The 16,710-nt window shown below is 44.2% G+C and overlaps 1 protein-coding gene across 1 annotated transcript in view; it reads right to left on the reverse strand.

Moving 5' to 3' along the window:
• IL12RB2 (interleukin 12 receptor subunit beta 2) overlaps window positions 1–16,473 on the reverse strand; it is a 78,565-nt gene extending 62,092 nt beyond the window's left edge. The window contains exons 1-2 of the mRNA XM_027874118.1: window positions 16,286–16,473; window positions 3,751–3,871 (exon numbers count right to left, since the gene is read on the reverse strand). Of these exons, the coding sequence (XP_027729919.1) occupies window positions 3,751–3,826 (76 nt within the window). The 5' untranslated portion in view covers window positions 3,827–3,871; window positions 16,286–16,473. The remainder of the gene's footprint in view (window positions 1–3,750; window positions 3,872–16,285) is intronic.
• Window positions 16,474–16,710: the final 237 nt, after the last annotated feature.

Here is a 16,710-nt window from a genome sequence, read left to right on the forward strand (position 1 = left end):
CAATTTCAAATCCACCTAACTCTACTATGCTCTAGCCCCATCTCTCCATCTTGCTCACATGAGGACACTTTGTCAAACGCTTTGCTAAAATCTAGGGAAACTGTTACTGGTAGCATTCTTCTGGTGTTGTTTGCCAAATGGTTGAAAAGAGAGGATATAAATTTAGATTTATAATCATAAATTTAGATTCCACATTTTGAGATGCTGTGCAGAGCTCCCACTGGAGAGGTTTAATTTTTAAGTTTTGTAAGGTTTCTTTGATCTGTGGGAGTGACATCAGACTACATAAACAAGAAGAAATACAAAAGTCACACAGTCAACAAGTGGGCATTGAACTTCCAGTATCCGCTAGGAAACTTTTCTGTGTTCAAGGAAGAGAATGAAACAAAGCATGACCAGAGGTAATGGTTTAATTCAATTCAGTCATCAATCACTAAGCTGGCATCGTGTGCCTTCTGCAGGACAAGAGCTGTCCTTGGTGATGGCAATCAATGGGCAAAGTGAAGCCGTCTCTACCCTCAAAGATCTTCGATTCCATGGGGGAGAACAGCATGCAAACTCTGTACAAAGAATGAGAACCTGTGATTTTGTTGGCAAATGGTCATCTCAGGTAAAAAAACTCGCTCTACCAAAGCAGGAAGGCTCCTCCTTTATTCTTAGAAAGCCGCTTAAAATATTAAGCAAGGAAGTGACTTGCCCAAGGTCACACCACCGGTATGGTCAGAGGCTGGACTAGAATACAAATCTGTGCGGTTCTGAGCCTGGCTCATTATCGAATGCATAATCTATTTCTCATAAACAAAAATAATTGAAGGGAGAAGTAAAGTCAATCAACCTTAAGCACCTACTATGAGCCAGGCACGATGCTAAGTGCTGGGGATACAAAGAAAGGCAACAGAGGAGCTCACAGTCTACCATGATACACAACGTACAAACAGCTGTGTACAAGCCAGATATAGGCTGTCCCAAAAGTCTTAGTGCCGTTTTAAGTCTTACTGGCCTAAAACCACACTAAGACTTTTGGGACAGCCCATATACACAGGTAAGTTGGAGATAATCAGCAGAGGGAAGGCACTGGCACTAAGGGGTATTGGGGAAGGCTTTTTAGAATACGTGGGATTTTAGCCAAAAGGAAACTGAGGAAGCCAGCAGTCGGTAATGAGGAGGGAGTTCTGGGCATGAGGCACAACCATTGAAAATAAAGAGTTGGGAGGCGGAGCATCTGTATGAGAAGCAGCCGGGATTGATGTCTCCCTGGGTTGCACAGTGTGTGTGTGTGTGTGTGTGTGTGTGTGTGTGTGTGTGTGTGTGTGTGTGGTGGGGCAGGAGTAAGAATAAGAAGACTGGAAAGGTAGGAAAGGGCTTTAAAAGCCCAAGCATTCTGTATTGGCCCCTGGAGGCGAAAAGGAGACACTGGAGTTTATTGAGTAGGGGGGCAACATGCTCTGACATCTGCTGTAGGAAAAGCACTTTGGTGGTTGAATGGAGGATGGACTGGGGGGTGGGGCAGGGAAGCTTGAGGCAGGCAGACTCATGAACAGCTCTTGTCATAGTCATAGTATGAGGTGAAGGGTCTGCATCAGAGGGTAGCAATGTCAGAGGAATGAAGGAGGCAAATGCAAGAAACATTACAAAGATAAATGAAAGGCCTGGGCAACAAATTGGATGTGGGGGGGGGGGAGTGAGAGAGAGCAATGAAAAAAAAGTATCTCATTTCATGTTTATTAAACCGTTACATTGCCTGTCCTGATGGGTTAGAGAGCCCACCGGCTTGCTCAGAACCAAGGAGATCCCTCATGATAGGCAAAGTACCCAGCATCATTTCCTCAGCATAGCTGAATTCACTCAAAAACAATATCCCCATTCACATGAAGGATGTAATTTTATTCTCCCCCCTCCCACTCCTGCTTCACCCCCCACTTTGGTAGCTAGTCTTCAGGAGGTGATACGGCCAGAAAATGATTACTGCCAGGTGGCCAACTCTCTAGAGATCATTAACTTCTCTCCAAACTCTGGACCCCAAAGTTGGGGCCTCTGGCAATAGGTACAATCTGCCTTTGGGCCCAGTTTTTCCAGCTTGGGAGGACAGGTCAGAACCTTAAAGAATCGGGGTTCCAACCTTACTGAGATGAAGAAGCATCAGTGTAGGATTGTGCCTACGAAGGAAGGAAAGCTAGTCCAGCTTCCCTGGATTCCTCCAAGATCCAGCTCCATTCCTCACACTTTCCCCCAACTTCTCCCGCTCCTCCCCAGGAGACTGCCTCCCATTTATAGAGACGATACATGCAGTTATTTGCGTACTGTCTCCCCTTAGCTTAGAACCCAAGATTCTCGAGGGCAGGGATTGTTTGCCTTTCTTTGTATCCTTGGTACACGGCAAGCACTTAATACTAACTCTCAATTACTGTGAAAAATGAGCGTCTCTCTCTTTTATTTAATAACTAATTATATTAGGACCAAGCATTTTCCCCTTTTCTACTTCCTCATCCAGAAGCCAACCAGTGCGGGAAATCTCTCCAAGACTTACCCAGGCCAAGATCTAATCAGACAGTGAAAGAACTTCTAACTTTGGGTTAATGGGTGCATTCCTGCCCATTGTGTTTGCTCAGACAGGTCTGGCAAGTGTGGATTCTCCCTTTTGTCAGACAGGCGATATGGAGATCCGATGTCTCTTTGACCAAGATTTGGGTAATCCAAATCATGGAACCCCAAGACCCTCGCTGTAATGTATTTTTTCTCATTAATTGTAAACCAGAGTCAATCGCTACCTTTCAGGAACACCTGTTCTTCCAAGGGCATATAAACTGTGAAACCACCCGCATGTGGTCTAAGAGAGATGTCCATCCTTTTATTAATAAACGTTCTGGCCTTATGAATAAAATGATTAAATTACTCAGAAACAGTCTCTTAGAATTTTTTAATCATCACATTACATATGGCTTTAAGGTTTGCAAAACACATTATATATTAAATACCCATTATATATTATATGTATAATATAGAATTGATATTCTATATTATATACATGATATATAATAGGTAATATATTATGCCTATAATACATAATAAATATAACACAATACAATACATATATTATCTCACTGGATCCTCACAACAACATTGTGAGGGAGGGGCTATTATCCCCATTTCACAGATGTGAACATTGGGGCTGAAAGACTCACCCAGGGTTATGTAGCTTGTAAGTGTCTGAGGCTAGATTTGAATTTGACCCTAAGTTCAGAACACTATCCACTATGGCTCCAGTTACCTGATGAAGGCTTACGATATGAAAGAGGAATTAACCTTGTTCTGCTCAACCCCAGAAAACCAACTAGAAGCAGAGGGTGGAAGGCAAGATCAGAGTGAAACTTATGGAAAGGGCTGCCTGGGAGGTGTGGTATAGAAAGAGGCTCTCAGGTATAGGATGGGCCTTGTGGTTCCTTCCAACAATTCAGATTCTGTGATTCGGTTATTTCAAAATGCAGCCCTGAGGAATTCCATATCTCCTGTGGGGTCCCTCCTGTTGGGCACTTTGCCACTACAGTAAAAGGTAGGGGTGTGGCACAACAGAATTAATAAGGGACCTGTCATACACAACCAAAGAAGAGATGTGCAATAAAATGAATCCATTTAGATGACTAGAGATCGAATGCCAAGGAGAAAGAAAAATGAACACTACTAAGAAAACTACTTAATCGGTAAATCATAACTTAGACCGAGGAGTCTGTTTATTTTACAAAATATCCTTACCTATTTCTGCCTTCATTAACAGCCATGTGATGAATAAAATGAGGGTCGCTGAGTAAACTCCAGCCACATATGCCATGAAAGGTACACGATTCCTGAAGGCGATCCCAGGTTCTCTTTCCCCCTTGTGAAAACAAAACAACCAAAAAAAAATCAACAAATTACATTTAGGTCTTCAGAAAAGTAAACATCTGCATATAATCTTAAAAAGATAAGTAGCTGCATTTTATGCAGATGCCCCAAATTCAGCGATTTAAGATAGTTTCAGAGAGTTAAAAATGCCTTTTTCTCATTCACCAAATTTTATTGGATATTTTTACAAAGCTGAATTGTGCCTTAGAAGCTTTTAAAGAGAGAATCACAAAATCTGAGACACAAAGACCCCAGTGGCTATCCAACTCGACCTCAGATTGGTAAAAGAACTCCCTCCATAACATACAAGAAGAGAGCTCAAACAGCCTTTGCTTGAAGACTTCCAATGACAGGGAACTCATTCCCTCCCAAGATGGCACTCAAAAGAAGTGGCAAAAGATTTCTGAACCTCGACATATTAGAATACAGAATGTGAGACCTAGAAAGGACCTTAGAACTTTAGAGAGCACAATATGCTCCAACCAGAAGGTGCCTTAAAATACATACGATCAGAGCAAGAAGATGTCTTAGAACACACTGTTACATGAGGGACTTCATGTTAGAACATAGACTAAAAAACCTAAGAACATAAACTGGGAGAGCTAGCAGGGACTCTAGAACCCTGGAAGTACTTTACAACAGAGAATGTTTGCTCCAGAAGATACCTTAGAACATAGAATGCTAGAGTGGGAAGAGACCTTAGAACATGAGTATTACAACACAATCTAACCACTAGAGTGGACACTGGAACATGGACCATGAGAGCAGAATGAAAAACGGGGAGGGATATTAGAACATAGAGCATAGAACATAGAACATAAGAACAAAAAGAAAGGTGCCTGAGCTCGGATGGTTCCCTCCTTCCTCCCATGTCATCCAACACTTGGCACAGTCCTTCATAGCCTCCAGTTGTCAACGTACATGTCTCATCCCTCCTGCAAAGTGGCAAGGCTCTGCCTTGTTCATTATATTACCACCTCCCATCACCCTCCCTTGACTGAAGACAGCAAAGCTCGAGTCACCAGCACGTATCTGTTTTCTTACAACCTCATAGACAGAAACTGGCCCATTTGTTGGTAAAATTCAGCCCAAATGGAAAATTACAACAACACCAGAACATTATGGTTAAGTTAAAACTCACTGAAATGGCAATCCCATTGGAAAACCCAGTGAAGGGATAAATAGAAGAAATAAAACCATGAAAGTTTTTAGGGTATATCTGAGGAGAATCTCACAGATTTAAGGTGAAGGGACCTTGGCAATTAAGTCCAACTCCAAAAGATCTTACAGGTAAGGAAACGGAGGACCAGAGGGGTCAAATGGCATATCATAGATTTGCATCTGGATGTGACCTGGCAGGTTTTCTTATCCAATCTCTCACTTTATTGGAATCCAAAGCTCAGAGGTAGGAAGTAGAGAATGATTGTTAACGCTAGGATTTGAACCTCAGGAGTCTGATCCCAAGTTCAGACCATGTCCGGTTGTACAGTGCTAACAAAGGCGAGTTGACTTGCTCAAATTCGAACAGACCAAGAAGCAGCAGCAGAGATGGAATTCCAACCTAGTTCTTTTGCCTCCAAATCTAATGGGCAGGGAAAAAAAAAAACAAAAAACAAAAAAAACAACTGAATATGTCTTGTGGACAGCACTCTGAGCCAGCAGCAGAATCCTAGGATCACAGAATTTAGAGCTGGATGGGATCTAAGAGATCAGTCCCCTGTTTTATGGATGAAAAGGGAAGTCTCAGAGAAGGAAAGTGGCTTAATTCTCACTGGTTCTGAACAGTGTTCATAGTTTCTCCCAGTATTGGCCTAGAGCACTAGCCCATTAGCAGTTAGGTTCACCCACATGGGCCTTCACATATAGAATCATTTCACTCTAGAAAATTATTTTAAATGCATTTAAAAATTTCCAATTTAAATGCAAAATTTAAATTTTAAATATCTGAAGTTGCCACTTATCTCCAGGGCTCCCCAAATCCTCCTCTCAAAAAAATGTTAAGAAAAGTATATATTTTCTACTTTACACAGAATTTTTTAAAATAATGGTTTATAATTTAATTAGTTTAGATCAGAAGTAGAAATATTAAAATCTGATCAGGGCAGGTGAGTTGCCTGGCTGCTCTCACAAATTATCAACTGACATCTTGAAAAAAGATTTCCCAATCATTAATAATCAGAGAAATGCATATCAAAACAAGTCTGAGAGACACTTTTGCCTGGTCAAATCAGCCAAGACAGAAAAATGCATGATCAGAAGGAGAAGGGAAAGCAGGCCTGCTGGTCATTCGCCAGGAAGTTACCACTTGGCTCAACTCGTTTGGAGAGCTGTAGGGAATGACGAAACCGGACAATGTTGATACATTTGAAATTTAATCTCAAGTCAGAAATATACGTAAAACCGAATCCCAATCATATTTATATAAAATATGCGGATAAAGATATAAAATAGATGGCTATATAATGTACATTTGTCCATATATATGCATATGTTTGTATAAAATATGTGATTATATAAATATATTTGTTCATATAGGTATATATTTGTGTATATACATATATATCTACAGTATATATTCACACATATATTCACACACACACACACACACACACACACACACACACACACACACAAATCTTTTGATAGGCCGTACATAGCAATAGCAGGGCCATGGCTTCCCTTGACCTTAGCCAAAAAGATGAGAAGTAAGATGTTACCCAATCATAACTGAAATTTCTTTAATGCTTTAAAACATTTTCCATTCATTCAGTCCTATCTCTATGCATTAGGAGAGGCCGTGGCCTGACAAGTTTTCATCTTACAGTTGGGAAACCTGCGTTCGAGTCTTGCCTCTGACATATACAGGCTGTTTGACCCTGGGCAGGTCACTCAACTCCTCCAAGTAAGAAACGCAAACTACCAATAACATCTTGAAAAAGTTTCTCAATAGTTAATAATCCAAAATGGAAATCAAAACAACCCCAAGGCATGCCTTGGTCTGGTCAAAGCGGATGTATCAACATTGTCCGGTTTCGTCATTCCCTACAGCTCTCCAAACGAGTTGAGCCAAGTGGTAACTTCCTGGCGAATGACCAGCAGGCCTGCTTTCCCTTCTCCTTCTGATCATGCATTTTTCTGTCTTGGCTGATTTGACCAGGCAAAAGTGTCTCTCAGACTTGTTTTGATATGCATTTCTCTGATTATTAATGATTGGGAAATCTTTTTTCAAGATGTCAGTTGATAATTTGTGAGAGCAGCCAGGCAACTCACCTGCCCTGATCAGATTTTAATATTTCTACTTCTGATCTAAACTAATTAAATTATAAACCATTATTTTAAAAAATTCTGTGTAAAGTAGAAAATATATACTTTTCTTAACATTTTTTGAGAGGAGGATTTGGGGAGCCCTGGAGATAAGTGGCAACTTCAGATATTTAAAATTTAAATTAAAGTTTTAATGCTACCTCAAAGGTGGAAAGACTGATACAATTCTGTAATAATAACAGTAACAACAATGATCACGTTTATAGAGGGTTTTAAGGTTTGCAAATTGCTTTACACGTTAACTCATTTGGTCTACAAAAATGTGCAGTTTAAGTAATAACTCACGTTTTATAGTGCTTCACAGTTCAGGGTAATAGGACCATAAATTTAAAGCAGAAAGGACCCTCAGAGGCCGTGTAAATCCAGCCCCCTCATTTTATGAATGAGAAAACTGGAGTACTTGGTCACCCAAGGCTGCCTGAGTTCCTACCCCTAGTAAGTAATTTATGAAACGGTTTCCTCCCCGAAGCACTGTGAGGTAGGTAGGGCACCGATCCATAGCCCTATTTTAGAGATGTCAAACCATCTGCCCAATGGCGTCGCCCATATCATTAGTGGCAATTCAAACCTGGTCTACACTCGCAGCCCTGAATTCTTCCATCTACCTTCCTCCTACTTCCTCCTGGTCTAGCTTTAAATTTCAATTCCTGAAGATTCTGGCCTTAGGAGAAAGTGACAGGCTTCACTGCACAGCAGACAGAGCAGAGAAATGAGGTTTCTCTTTACCTGCCTCTGCAACCGCCTCAGGCCATTGGAGGCTTACAACTTCCTCCTGAGAAGTTCAGAGCACCGTAGGACTTCGAGTAAATGGGGCATTTTCCAATAAAATGAAACTTCCTAACAGCTGAAGAGACAACACCAAATTGTATCGTAGCTGCACAGCCGGGGCCAGAGGTGCAAAGGGAGCCAGGCACCGTGACTCAACCCTCCAACCCCGAGACGTTCCAGGCAGGGGCTTCCTGGCCCTGCTAATAAGACAGTCATCTTCCTCACCTCTGCCGTACCTGAAGCTGGCTCAGGGGGAAAGTTCACCCTCCTGAAAAAGTCGTTCTCTTGCGAGACTGGAAGCATTGCTGTGTTCATCTGGTTCTTAACAGATTAATGAGTTTTCCGCTATGATGTAATTTTTGTTGCTTTAAACTTTCTGGGCCTCAGTTTACTCATCTATAAAATAGGGACAATGTCACATGTATTGTGACCTTGAGCCCTTACCTGCCTGGGTTGTCTTGAGGAAAGACTATATGATACTTGGTCAAACATTGATTTTAGTGCTTACTATAAACTGATGATACAAAGACAAAAATGAAACTGCCCCTGACTTCAAGAAGCTTACATTCTTTCAGGGATGATATGTACATAAATAATTACCTACAAAAGACTTGTACATAAATAATTCCACAGTCCCTTAATAAATGTTTGTTGATTGACTATCACTGCAGACTATTCCCCTTAAGCCCACATAATAGCAACTCAAGATTTTTCAGGAGCTTTCCTCAAAATCACCCCTCAAAGAAATAGTACAGGATTATTATCCCATTTCACAGACAAGAGAATGATATTCAAAGAGCTCAAATGACTAACCCAGAGAATTAGGTTCTGAAGCCAAAATTCAAATGGGGTCTTCCTGACACCAAGTCTAGACATTATGCTGGTGAAACGGTGGTGACGCTTTGGGCTTGGAGTCAGGAAGGCGTCGGTTTAAACCCGGCCTCAGACATTTAGTAGCTATATGACAATGAGAGTGTCTCAGCCTCAGTTTCCTCAGTAGTAAAATGGTGATAATAATAGCACCTTCCCCCAGGTTGTTGTGAGACTCACATGATATAAAAGCACATAAGACAATTTGAAAACTTTAAAGACATATGTAGACGTATGTCTACATATATGTTGTTATGCCACACGGCTTCTCCATAGTTGTCCACATTTTCCCATGGCCTAGCTCCCGCTTTTCTATTTCTGTACCCCAGGACTGCGGGTAGCTGTGTTGCTGAGGAACCTATGCAAACCAAGCCATATTCCCACAGGCTGTGTTCAGAATCCTGCTGGCTCCCTTGCAAACACATGCCCCCAGGCGTTGGCATGGATGGAGTCATGTAAATTCATTCCTTCAGCAACCAAACAATCCTACTGCTGGGTCCAGATCCTGCCCTCTGGGTCCAGAGCTGGAAGAACCCCAGAGCCCACAGAGACAAGGGATTGCTGCTCAACTCTCACTTTGCTTTGTTCTCTCTGCCAAGGAGAATGACAGAACAGAGATGATCTTCCAGACTAGGACGGTCCTCGCTGTCTTTGATGGAGGAAGACCCCCGGCAGAGCTGATGCCTGCACTACCGTGGACTATTTGAAAGCTCGTGGAGGGCAGGAGGGGGGCCGCAGATTGGAGAAGGGCACGCATCCTCATTTTCCAAAAAAAAGAAACAAGCAGAATCTGCAAACCGTAGGCCAGGGAGCTTGATTTCAGTTTCTACACAAGATCACAATCGCTAGTATTTATGGCTTACGAAATACTGCATCCAGTGCTCTCTTCCACTCTAACAAGCTGCATCCCACGGCACTCGCCCCTCTCTAAGCCCATCATTTATATTAACTACAGCTGTGGTTTCATGATTTGAGGGTGCATTAGCAACCACAAAACGTCAGGAGACCTGGGGTGACCCCCAGCACCCCAGTGGATTCTCTGTAGGGGTCTGTAGGTGACATAGACAAGGAGCATGTAGGGGTTGTGATGTGGACCCTCCCACCTACCCCCTCGACTCAGGATCCCAGAGCTCTCCTCTCCCCCACTGTCTGGGCTCCTTTGCTCCCCCTTGCAATCTTCTGCTTCAAATGCCCAACTGAAAAGGCAATGACTGAACTGCCAAACCCAATTGTCCTTCCTCAGTCTGTATCCTTCTTGACTTTTCTGGAGCACTGGATGCCTTGGACCACCCTCTTCTCCAGTACATTCTCTCCTCCCTGGATTTCTCCTCCTACCTGCCCGGCCGATCCTTCTGTCTCATTTGCTGCAGCAGCAGTATCCATGACTGCCTCTCAGTGTAGGGGTACACCAGGGTTCTGCTCCTGGTATTCCTCTCCCCAAACCTCCAGGATCTCATCGGCTCCAAAGGGTTCAATTATCATTCCTTTTGCCTTTCTTTGTATCCAAAAGAGAACTCGTTCTCTTCCTTCCAAAACCTACTTCTATTCTTGGCTTTCCTAACCTCAGGAAGAGTGGGGTGGGAGGGTATCAGACAAAATTCTCTAAGTAAAACCCAAGTGAGGAGAGGGCAACTAAAAGCACCTGGTCTTCTCTTCTGATCTCCACTGTCTGCCCCACCCCCACTTTTTATTGTTTTCTATCATCCTCTACTTTAAAGAGGCATTAACTCTCTTCTCTTTACTGTCAAGAGCATCTGACTCCCTACCTCGACTTCTTCATTTTTGCTTTCATGACTCCATAAAGGGGTTTCATTTCTATCATGAGCTGTTGCCACCCTATTCCCCCTTTGGCTTTCCTGTCCTTCTCTTGCTTCACCTCCTATCCCTTTCCACATTTCCTCCCTCCTTCATTGCCCTTCCTCCTCCTCCTCTTTTCTGGGTCTCTCTCATTTCGCCTTCTCTACCCTCTTTACTGCTCTTTCTTTCCCCCGGCCTTTCTCACCTCCTCTCTCCTCATTGTTTCACCTTGTTCTCCTCCCCTACTCACCACTCCTTCATCTCTCCCCTTCTCAGCTCCTTCCTCCACCTGCTCTTTCTGCCCAGACTCCCTCTCTCTCTCTCACTAATTCTTATATGCAAGTGTGCCAAACTCTCTCTGGTCACCACTTACAACTCCACAGAAGTTGCCTCAGCTCCCTCTCTAACAGATGCCCTGAAACAATTCTACCCACAGGCTGATGATAATCATCTATCTGAACTTAGTTCTCAATGATTAACATATTCCTATCCTTTCGATCCCTCTTGAACTCAGTGACTCTCAGTTCCTGGATGCCTTGATTCAAACCCCATTTTTGGCTCCCCTCCCCCCACTGATGATCCCTTATTCCCCTGCCTTTCAACTGAACCCTCCCCAACCTCCCTCTCTAAAGCTGCCCACCTTTTCCCCTGTGTTCTCTGGAGTGTTTGCTCCACAGGTAACAAGCTAGGTTTTATTTTTACCTCTTTTCCTTTCTCTTCTTGAGCTCACCAAATTTGGTATCCCCACTGATGACTCTGGTTCCTGGCTTGCCAGATACTGCAGCTTGGTCATAACCCCATGGCAGGTATCTTACCAACCCTACACTTTAATTCTGGGAAGACAGTAAAGCACCCATGCTGATAGAACAATGGTATCTTGACCCAGCTGCATAAAGTATTCTCATCCTTCAGAGACTGGGAGCTATATGGAATCTTAGAGGTCATGGACTCCAACCCTTCATTTTATAGAAAGTGAAACTGAGGTCTGGAGGGGTCATAGGATCAGAGGGTTAGGGCAGGAAGAGACCTGAGAAAACCCTCATTTAAAAATGAGGAAACTGAGGCTCAGGGAGGTTAGAGAACTCACCCAAGGTTCCACCTGCGATGAGTGGTAGAGGTAGTGTTTGAACCCTGGTCCCTCAATTCTCATTAGTCCAGAGATGATCCATCCCATGTGCTGGAAGCCTTCTTCCAGGTCTTTTAACATGATGATGATGTTCTGAAACCAGACATCATCATCGATTGTTCTGAGAATTGAGGCATCATGGCTCTGGTTTTCCTCTTCTTTCTCTGGCTTTCTTGGAAAGGATCTTTTTTTTTTTTTTTGAGTCAATAAATGATTTAAAACCTTTCACGATCTGGCTCCGACTGCTTTATTGCACATTACTCCCCTTTATGACTCTCTGGTCCAGCCAAACTGGTTTTATAATTCCTCACACAAATCATTATCTTCCCACCTCCATGTCTTAGAACAGACTGTCCCCCCTGCCAGTAGTGCATTCCAGGCACCTAGCACAGCTCTGTCATGATGGACCAATGGGAGTATTTTATACCAATGGGGCCCACCTTAAAGCAGCTACAACACCAGCTTTCCCGCCCCCAGCACAGTAAAGCATCCCCCTCGGGGGTGGGAATCTTCAAGCCAAGGCTGGAGGACTGTCGGATTCTAATGGCATTCCTTTTTGGTAGGACTTGAGCTAGATTAATCAACCAACAAGTATGTACTAAGTGCCGCCTATGTGCCTGGCATACAGATACAATGAAATAATCCCTACCTGCAAGGGGCTTACATTCTAATGGGGAAGACATCAATTGTTACATTTGTGTTTGGATAGCATAAATACCAAGTGTATGTGTGTATAAATGCGTGTGTATACACACACACACACACACACACACACACAAAGTGAATACATGTAAAGTAGCTTCAGAGTTGGGGGAGGGGATGAGGAGAAGCTTCCTGTACAAGATGGTGGCCAAGCTTCATCTTCAAAGAAGGGAAGGATTCTTAGGCAGAGGTAAGAAGAGGGTGGATGGATGGCTAGTGCGGTGGAGTCCTTCCAGCTCGAAAATTCTGTGATTCAATGATTTTGAATTCCAATTTCCCCCATCACATGTGTCACTGTATGGACTGTTTTGATTTAATCATTTTTCTTTGTTAAAAGAGGGCTCAATGCAGACAGGTAGGGGTAGGGAGGGGAAGGGAAGGGAGGCACCTTCAGAAATGACTTATTTTCTAAGAAAAAGCATGACTAAACCTTATTTTTTAAAATGAAATCCTTCAATCACATCACTCCCCTGGAGTTCTCAACCTCATGTCATCTGACTCTTTGCCGGGTATCATTATCTTCAATCAGACAAACAACAGTTCTTTCCACACCGTAGGAGTGCTGGCAAACATCTATGACTTGGAATGAATTTTGTACACAAGATGGTGCACCTGGTACAACCAGCTATGGCAGGGGAGGGTAAGAAGGTACCCAGGACACTTTTAAGTTTAATCCACATATTTCACATTTTCCCCATCATTTTCTTAAGCCTAGACAATCAGTAGAGCAATTGATCACACCCAGATTTGTAGGGTTTGCTGATTTCCGAGGTATAAATGTTCATACTGAAAATTGAATGATGGGTTCCTGAGCTGGCCAGCACACCTGATTCTCCCTACAAACCTCCTTCCCCCATTCATCTCCTATCACATGGAACTAATAACACTCTGCCCACTCAGAGTGCCTTCGCTCTTCTCTGCCCAGCCAGAATCCTACCCATCTCTCCAGGCCCAACTCATGCTCCCTAACCATCCCAGGAGACAGCTATTTCTTTTACCTCTGACCTCCTACAACCCTACTGTGTTTAATAATAGCACATGCACATGTGCACTTGTGTACGTGCATAAGTTTAAGGTTTCCAAAGCACTTTACATATTATCTCATTTGATGTTGACAACAACTCTGTGAAGTGGGAAATTAATAGATGGGGAGAGGGGGAAACTGAGACTGAGGTTAAGGGACTTGACCAAGGTCACACAACTAGCCAGCAACTGATGTAGGATTTGAACTCGGGTCTTCCCGATTCCAAGTTTAGCACGCTATGCATCATGCCGCCTAGCTGCCCATTTCCTGAATCATGGCTGGACAGAAAACCAGCAATCTTCTAATGAAATCCCTTCCTTCCACTGGTGAGAAAGCTGTGCTCCAGAGGAGTGGGGGGTCTTGCTCAAGTCACACAGCTGCAGGGTTAGATGGAGTCCCAGCTGCAGACTTCTGTCTATTGCCTCCACTGCTGCTCATTTGTATAGACTTAACTCTGCAGGTGTTTGTCTCCCCTCTCACTCCACCCTCAATTAGTCTGTAAACTCCCTGAGGGCAGGAACCCCATCTTAAACTGAAACCCCAGAGTGCCCAGCACTCGTTCTGCTCCTTATAGGTGTTCAATCTACTTGAACTTGAGTCAAAGTTATTCTTGTACCAAGGGTAAACTTTCAAAACTGGCCACCATGCATCACTGCCCACAGGATGTCACTTGGTGTCACAAAATAAACACCGATGACGTAAGAAGCAGGACATTTCCTGGCATTAAAAATATATGCATATAAAACTCACATTAAGATTCATCCTTTGTAGTATCCCAATGTGTGGGGTGCCCTAGGCAGCTGCCTCCCTTTAGTCTAGAATCTGCCAGGTAGATAAGTGGAGAGGTCAGAAGTTTACCTAATTGTACTACCAAGCCCCCCAAAGGGGAAGGGCAAGGGAACTGGGTGAAATGAGACCCTGCCATATAATGTAGTTGAAGGAACTGGAGAGATTCCCCTGGAGGACGGAAGATTTAAGCATGTCGTATCCTCGAGTATTTAAAGGGCTGTCACATGGAAGACTGATCAATTATTCAATTTTGCCCCTATTGGAAGAACCAAGAACCAAGGTGGGAGTTGAAAAGAGGCAAACTGAAGCTTGGGGTCAGGGAAAATCTTCCTTACACTTGTGTGCCATATAAAAGTAACATGACTGTATGAAAGTATAAACACCCCTATTCAGTCTTTTAAAAGAAAGTGTTAGAAATGATGTCTCTTTCTTTTGTCTGAATGGTAATCGTATGATAATTTTCCATGGGTGTAAAGGAAGTTGGGGATGAAGGGGGAGAGATCCTTAAAGACCTTAGATTTTATTGACTTTTTAGGTGCATCTGATAAAGACAGCCGGTGAAAAGCATTGTTTCTCTATACTAGGGAAATGAGAATCAGATATATTTGCTTCTTATAGGCAAGAGCAGAGATTACCAGTGGTAAGGGCCTTAGAGGCCGTGTGGTCTACACCCCTTAATATACAGATGAGGAAAGGAGACTGAGGTAGGTCAAACTACTTGCCCAAGGTCACAGAATTAGTAAGTGGCAAAGTTGGGGTTGGGTCCAGGGTCTCTAACTGCAAATCCATTGTACTTTCCTCTGTAAAACACTCTTTCATGGCCAAAGCTCCAGTGTTAGATATCTAACTCTGTGCATAAGAAACACCAAGGTTGGATTCCACAAATCCATTCCTGTAGCTAAGGGAAGCGCTTGTGGAGACAGTCTAAAGTGAAATAAGCATTTGGTTTACTTCGATTATCTAGTCATATCAGAGGAAACTCTTTTGGTGGGGATTGCTCTAATCAGGGGTTCCTTAACCTGGGCTTAACCAGCACTTAGCACAGTGCCTGACTGTTCATAAATGCTAATTGCCTCGCTGACACACAAGCTGTGGTCTCTAGATTTTAACTGTTTTTTTGATAACTATTCCAAAACAATTGGCTTCCTTTTACCCTTTATACTTTATAATTTAAAAACATTCTGAGAAGGAGCTGCAACACAGGTTTCATCAGATTGCCGAAGGGGTCTAAGCATACAAAAAAATCAAGACTTCCTGCTCCAAATGACAAGGAATTGTCCCAACTTTCCACTTCTGTAGATACTGTTGTCAAAAAAAAATTTTTTAAAGTTCCAAAAGCAAGCTCAAGCTCGTGGGAAACAGGTCCGTAGTGGGGTGAGCACCTCCTGGCCACTCTTCACACCTCGCTCCCCTCTCTACAACACACTCCTCCTCCCTCCTTCCTTCTTTCCTCTCTTACCCCCACCAATTCCCAGGCTTCTCAGTCCAGTGATGGGGGCGATCCCAGCCTGTACCAAGCCCCACTCTAGTCTTCTGGCCAAACTCATCCCCCATCCTCCATCCCCCAAAGAATCCTAGCACCACCTGGGGCAGAGGATGGAAACCTACTAGAAAAAAACAAAACCCATTTCTCCACTTAGCCGCCAAACCTCCCCCTCTCCCACCCCCACAAAGGGAGGAAGGGCATCTATTAGAGAAGGAAGTTAACACTCCGAATTCCCCTCCACTCTCTTTTCCTCCAACTCCTAATAGTTACTATTTAAAAACAAAAAAGGTAACCTCCCTCTTTCCCTTCTTCCTCAATGAACTCCCACCCTGACAAACCCCCCCAAATCATCAGCTCGGAGCAGAGAGAAGGACGCCTATTTGGAAAGAGCGGACAAGCGCCGCGGTTGACCAGCGAACCCGAGCCGCCACCCTCCAGGGCTTGGCCGCTGTCCCAGCCCCGCAGGAATCGGGGTCCCTCCCGCCCCGCTTTTCTCAGCGGCCGGATGGCGGGCACTTACCCCGAGGTCCGCGTGCCAAAGTCACGGCTCCTCTGGCTTCTCCGCGGCTCCCTGGCTCCGCTCCGACCCGGCCTCCGCTACATCAGCCCGGGGTGGAGGACGCGAACGTTTGAGGGCGGGAAGCCCGGGGGGGGGGACTCTAGTGCCGGGGCAGCCCCGATCCCCAGACCCTGGCCGTCCCCGCTCCGCTCAGCCGGAGTTCCCCTGAAGCCGGGCTGGGGGTAAGCGCTTGGCGGCTGCCGGCGGCTGCGGGTAACTAACCAGGACCAGGTGGGTGGGGGTGTGAATGTGACAGCGGTAGGAACGAGTAACGAGCGAGCGGGTGGGGCCGACAGCCTGGCCCCTTCCCAGGGGCTTCCCTCCCAGCTCAGAGGCTCTACTTACGGCTCTCAGACCCGTTACTAAGAACCCCTGAGTACCTGTGT

This window comes from Vombatus ursinus, unplaced genomic scaffold (genome assembly GCF_900497805.2).
Source record: "Vombatus ursinus unplaced genomic scaffold, bare-nosed wombat genome assembly UNPS02014804.1, whole genome shotgun sequence".
Lineage (NCBI taxonomy): Eukaryota > Metazoa > Chordata > Mammalia > Diprotodontia > Vombatidae > Vombatus > Vombatus ursinus.